General features: G+C 43.3%; 1 protein-coding gene across 1 annotated transcript; it reads right to left on the reverse strand.

The window, feature by feature from the left end:
- Positions 1-4,598: 4,598 nt before the first annotated feature.
- LOC147430252 (uncharacterized) lies at positions 4,599-5,150 on the reverse strand. Its single transcript, XM_086495758.1, has one exon. The coding sequence runs from the start codon at positions 5,148-5,150 to the stop codon at positions 4,599-4,601; it is 552 nt and encodes a 183-aa protein (XP_086351884.1).
- Between the last annotated feature and the right edge of the window lie 1,859 nt (positions 5,151-7,009).

A 7,009-nucleotide genomic window follows, 5' to 3' on the forward strand; every position in this document is an offset into this window, starting at 1 on the left:
AATTTTGTTATGAAGGATAAAAGGAATCATTATTTTAATTGTAATAAGAACATGGTAGTAATTAAATAACAAAGTATCATGTGTGAGTGCGGGGTGGTAAGTGGGGATTGACTAAGGTTGTCAATTATGGACGGGTGGACCTGATTGGTCAGGTAACTATCCATCCCTGCACACTAAAACATTCAAAAAACTTCTTCACTTGGAAGAGGAGTCCACCAATGGTTGTGCCCTCACATATGTTATGGGGCAAAGAGCATTGGTTGAGGATACCTTAACCCAACTTGTAGAAGTTATTGGGCCGAAATAGTTTTGGACTTTTAATAGGTTGTCTCGTTTTCGCTGCAAGACAGGACTAGGTCTTCTTCTAGGGCTATAGACCCAAGCCATTGTCAATGGTAAAGGTCTATTCCTTGGATTTTTCTTGTTTAGAGACTATGACTCTCAATAGGCCTAGAGACCTGTTAAGGATCCCATCCCAATCTTGGTATAGGTGGGTTGGGGATCTCATACTTGGCGAGTTGACCAACACTTTACTAGACCCCTTGAACCACTTTACTAGCCCCCAAAAACACTTAAAAGCACTTCTGAGCACTTTACCATCCCCCTGCACCACTTGACCAGCTCTTTGGACCACTTAAGACCACCTAACCAGCACTTTATACTACTTGACAAGCACTATGAACCACTTGACCACACCCTAAACCACTCTGCCAGCAATTTATACCACTTGACAAGCACTCTGAACCACCTGATTAGCACTTTTAACCACTTGACCAACCCCCTGAACCACTTAGACATCACTTTGTACTACTTGACCACCACTTAACAACCACCTAAACCACTTGACCAGCTCTTTGGACCACTTTGGACCACCTAACCAACACTTTATACTACTTGACAAGCACTATGAACCACTTGACCAGCTCTTTGGACCACTAAGGACCACCTGACCAACACTTTGAAGCACTTTAACTACTTGATAAGAGTTATTGACCACTTGACCACGTAACCAACACTCAACACCCAATCCAGTTGACTTGTAAAATTCTTCATAGTATATTCAGGTTTAGATACAAGGACAGTTTGCTTTACAGGGAGTTAGCTTTTTCAAGGAGTAAAGTCAATTAGTTAGTAGACTGCTTTGGCCATTCTTGCCAACGTGGCCGCTTATAATTGGTTGCTAGAGGTGGCATTTTCAGTGCAAGAATTTTTTGTTGTGCCCGTACTTTTCCATGTGCCAGATTCCAGTGCAATTGTGCAAGTTCATCCTTCCTGGCATCAAATGGACCAAAAGAGGTACCAAAAGGTTTCTAGTTTTTCCATGTGCCAGATTCCAGCAGTAAAATGTTTGACTCATTGAACTTAGGAAAGAGGTACCAAAAGGTTTCTAGTTTTTTGAAAAACATTTGCTTTGGGGGGTTTCCATATTCCCAACTGCTAACATGGCAGCACTTCTGTGCCACCCACCCACTCAGACAACGCTTGGCCCGAGATAGGCACTTGTCCATACCCTTCTCAAGACTGTGGCAGGCACGCGACGACCACAGAAAATTCTCTACTATCTGACTAAGTCCAACCAAGAATAATTCTGCATCGTTCCATCCATAGGAGGCCCACGTTGTGATCCCCCTTTACTTTGTCAAAGTAAAGGGTCTTTGAATCTGGGGGTTCCAATCCTTTGCGCTTATCATGCACACAAGAAAGCACGTTGTTGAAGTCTACAATTACTGCCAAATCTCTACGGACTGGGAACCAAGACATTGGTTCGTAGCAAGGAAGCTGGCGATCAATGTGCTCTACCTCATCAGTGGGCGGTGGGGGTTTTGAGCCAACCACACAAATTTTAACTACATGGCACAAATGGAGAGAAACTAAGAGAGAATACTTAAAATTAATATTTCCGGGAAAAAAGATACAAAGCTGCAATCTAAAAAAGATAGCATGAAAAAAAAGATACAAAGCTTCAAGAAGCTAAAGAGCCTTGTTGCATGCTTTGGTTTTTGGGCGGAGTATGCAAGTACTCTTTTTGGCGTCCTAGGACAGCTCGTCCTCCATCTGCTTCTTTCTCTTCTTCCGCCTCTTCACCGCTACAAATTGCAGGGTTGATTCCATTTTAGTATCCTCTACCTCAACTACATTGTCCTCCTTATAGACATCAATACATGGGCAGCATATTGTGACCACAATGAACACACGGTGACCATGATTGAGACATGGGAGGAGAGAGATATGCAAAACTGACACTACCTTGGTTGCTTGCGGATAGAGTTGTCTCCTTCAAAATGTCTCAATCACCACCCTCATTAGTTTTCCCACCTTCAAAGTTCTTGTAATTCAGTAGCATGGCGTCAAGGTCAAAGACCTCATCCACATCGTGCATGGACAATGTGGAAGCTTCTTTCTCAGCCACTGGCTCAGCTGAACCAATGCACACAATTAGTCTCCACAACAGATTAGCATAAGTTCTGTTGTATAAAATGACCAACCTACTCCTCATAAGGATTCCCAAGTGCCCAGCATCTTGCTATATGGGTTATCTCCCATTTACAGTCTGGTACAAAAAACTTGGGATCAGTCGCACTGACCACTGAAAAGCATAATAGATGGTATCTGTGGGCACACGGCAGCTGAAAGACAAACTAGCAAAGACATAGGCTTTCCAAAAGCAAAGTTGAGCCACCCTTCAATTGGCTTTCAAGAGTAAAATTAAAGTCTTGATGAAAAATTAGAGTTAAACTTTTTTTTCTCTACTTTAAAAAGTTAAAAATTGAAGGTTGAAAAGGTTCATAGATTCCAAGATTTCAAACTTTAGAGAAATGAGACATTTTGTAAGGTTTTTTGTGAAGTGAAGCAGTGAGTGACACATGGAGGATCTCTCCTTCCTTGAAAATTTTAAGTTGCATTATATATAGTACTAGTATGTGACCCGTGCGTTGCTGCGGCTAAGAAGAAGCAATCATCGCACTCTCCTCCCTCACCTTTCCCCAGCTGTGGATATATACATTAGTATGTGACCCATGCATTTCTGTGGTTGAGAAGAAGCAACTGTGGCACTCTCCTCCCTCACCTTATTTGAAGGTGGCATACACACACACACACACACACACACACACATGTCCATGCTTTGACAGCAGCCTAGCCATGATCTTAGAAGATGATTCAGAATGCACTCTTGTCAAAGTTAATAATGGGCTTTTCACAAACCTCTTCTCTTTGCCAACTCTGGATGGGGAGTAATCCTCATCCGTACATCTCTCTCTCTCTCTCTCTCTCTCTCTCTCTCTCTCTCTCTCTCTCTCTCTCACACACACACACACACACACACACACACACCGCGAAAAACTTGAATTACGTTTAGAGTTGGCATGTGGATGGATTAACTTTCCCATAAGCAAACCAATCCCCCTCTATTTGTAGAAACATACTCAACCTTTGAGCGTTCCTTAGTCTCTCTTTCGTGTACGCGTGCGTATACACACTCATCGCAACAATCAACAACTCGGTGGGGGAGGGAACGGGGGTAGCACAATTGCTCCTGACACGTGGAGATGTCAATTTTTCAAGAACTTTAAGAACGAGTATAAGAGTACCTCTTTAGAGTAATCTTTAAAAAATTAAAAATATAAAATTACACAATTTGTCAAAATAATATCAATATTGATCTTGAAAACATTCCCTTGAGAAAAAAGATCCAAATATATCTTTAAAAACCATATTTGCATTGAGACGTAAAATCCTCCTCAAATTTATCTTTTTTTATGATTTACCCTAGTAGAGTAGAAAGTCTTTTGTCAAAAAAAACAACAAAGTAAGTTTTTTTATTTTTTATTGTCAAAAGGCTTTTCATTCATACAGTCTTGCTCTTCACGTGCGTGTGTGTGTGTGTGTGTGTGTGTGTGTGTGTGTGTGTATATATTGTGATGTACATAAGTGGGAGACAATATAGGACTAAAGCAAGCATCTCTTCCTCTTGTCAAGCACCTCCTTATATTACCAATAGAGACTGCATGCCAAGAACTGGGTGTCCTCCCACACTAGGTGATCGGACACCTACACCACACCTCCCCCCTTAGCAAGAAAAAGATGAACATCTTTTTACAAGTTCTGGGCTGAGAATGGAATGAAAGACGGGGACCGACTCCAACGCCTCATATGGGGGGAGTGATCATACAACAGCTTAGGGGCTAAGGGGCTGAGCTTGGGGGACTAGATTCGTCATCATACCGATCATCATCAAGGCATCGAACTCATACATCTCTCTTATGCAAATGCAAACATTAGGTCGCTATCCCAATGAAATGGACAAGACGAGGAACGACTAGGGGCTGTGCCATAATAGCAACAAGTTTTTGGCAATGTACATATTCCCAGAAGGAGCTTGGTGTAATGTGATAAGGCTTACTCAACAAAACTAGAGTGTACAATGAACTAAAGAGAAAAAACTGACTATCACTAAAAACATGGAGAAAGGATGAACTCTGAGCGGCAACTCTGCATCACGACTATGAAAGAGGAAAGATCGGGCACCTCTGCAACCAAGATGCAGCAACTCCCGACTCTTCAAACATTCTGGAAACACAAACAAAATTCCAAGTGCATTAACAAATGGGCAACTTTTTGCATCTTTGCAATTGGCATGAAATAGTTGGCATTAATAGGTAGCCGTGTATGGCAAGCTTCATCAGTTTCTTCCAAAACAGGTTGACAACATGCAGTGCGCACAATTTGACCTTCGGTTGTGTAAACTCAGCACCAAATGACACGACCTCAACACCAAATGTGAGGTTCGATTGGGTAGGGAGAGTTTTGAGCTTCTGGCAGTCCATCTGAGTGGCCAGCAGAGCAAGCCGCCATAGACAAGGCGATGAGCTCATCCGAACGCTAGACACGGCACATGAGGGCACACCTCTTCTACTGTAGATACGCATCAATTGGGGTCCGTGTATGGCAAGCTTCATCAGTTTCTTCCAAAACAGGTTGACAACATGCAGTGCGCACAATTTGACCTTCGGTTGTGTAAACTCAGCACCAAATGACACGACCTCAACACCAAATGTGAGGTTCGATTGGGTAGGGAGAGTTTTGAGCTTCTGGCAGTCCATCTGAGTGGCCAGCAGAGCAAGCCGCCATAGACAAGGCGATGAGCTCATCCGAACGCTAGACACGGCACATGAGGGCACACCTCTTCTACTGTAGATACGCATCAATTGGGGTCCAGGCACCGAAGGGTTTCTCCATTGAGTGCTCAACAAGTGGGGGCCATAACGGTGGCTCTGTGTCAGGGGATGCAAAGGTAGAGAGAGAGAGCAGTGATGTAGCAAACAAATCACGGCCAGAATATGAGGGGATTAAGGTGATGGGTACTTATCTGTTATGAAGCTCAAGAGGTCACATGCTGACTCGGCAAGACCTTCAAGGGAAACAGTGTGGGATTGCATGACGATAAATAGGTGAAACTTAGCAGGAGAAAGGGATCTCGTAGAACATAATTAAAGAACTGCAGGAGCAGTTAGCCTGTATCAAACAAGAAAGCCATGGAAGATGGAGAGATGTGGACTGAGAAAGAAGTGAAACGTAACTACCACCTCTACCCCTTGCCCGTCTCCTTGTTCGACCTACTGCAATTAACGGCTTCGTTGTCGGACCTGGCTTGGCCACCTTGCAAACACCTTGCTGCTGCAGAGAGCGATGTTCTCAAAGAAGCAGGCGCCGACACACTATTCTGGTAGCTAAGAACGTCAACAGGACCTCGCCATCAGTCGGTGATGTACCAAAAAGAGGTTGCTAATATGGTTGGTGCCTCGTTGCCTCATTTGGGCACCTACAAGATAGAAGGAGAACTAACCTGTGTCTAAATAGAATGCAATGGCCAACCAAAGGAAAATTCAAGAAATTAAAGAAAACTACCCCAAGAAGATTGTGGTGCCCGTAAACTCCACCAATGTGATGTACAGTTTTTGTAAAGTGTGGTTTTGGTGGAACGGCCTATCTTTCAAGGCTGTTGTTGTCATCCTCTCTCCATTTAGCTTACCATGGAAAGCTAAATGGAGAGGCTTTTCTTGTAGTTTTGGTTTTTTTATTTGTGTATGTAGCTAGTTGTGCTTGGTTCTCACAGTTCCAATTTGTTGCTCTAGTTCTCTCAAATTCGTCATCAACTGGGCATTCTTAGAGATTTTTCAAATAATATGAATAAGCCTTTTGTGTGTGTGTGTGTGTGTGAGAGAGAGAGAGAGAGAGAGAGAGAGTCATAAAATCTAATATCTAACCAACCCAAATGATTTTCTCATATTAAACTGATCATCTAATGTGGGAGAATAAATGGGAACAAGGGTTAAGATATAGACATGTGCTTATAGATCTATCTCAACACGGGGCCAATGGTAAAGGGGCTCAAATGAGAGATGGTCTATCAAAGAGCAAGGCTAACCAATGAGCATAAGTGGGTTAACTTCATTGAAGACCTCCAATAGTTAGTGTAAAAGTCCTTTGACCTTAGGTAAGCTAGGGTTGTGCTTGAGGTGGGAACCCGACCCAAGCTTGAGGTGCTTGTCGTGCTTGATGGCTAAGGTTCTTGAGGTGCTTGATGATTGAGATGCTTGAGGTGCTTGAGGTGCTTGATGATTGGGATGCTTGAGGTGCTTGTCATGCTTGATATGCTAGGATTGTACTTGAGGTGGGAACCCGGCCCAAGCTTGAGGGGCTTAAGGGCCAAGCTTGTGGTGGGAACCAGGCCCAAGTTGAGTGGATTGAGGTGTGCAAAAGGTCAATGCCAATTCCTCCTCATGTTCCCCTCATGATGTGCCTGAAGCCTATTGGTTGGCCACCCAAGGGGTCCAATGATAATGTAGAAGAATTAATTGATTGTCTTTGCATTTATCAATTTCTCTCTCTTCAAAGAGAAAGGGGGACACTTGTCCCAAGGCTACCCTTGTTGCTTGTAATACCTCCTGCTTGTGATTGGCTAGGCCTGGAGAGGTCCAATGAGCTTCAAGCATGAGCTACAAGGGAA

Source organism: Adiantum capillus-veneris, chromosome 22, assembly GCF_014529385.1.
Source record: "Adiantum capillus-veneris isolate H3 chromosome 22, ASM1452938v2, whole genome shotgun sequence".
Taxonomy (NCBI): domain Eukaryota; kingdom Viridiplantae; phylum Streptophyta; class Polypodiopsida; order Polypodiales; family Pteridaceae; genus Adiantum; species Adiantum capillus-veneris.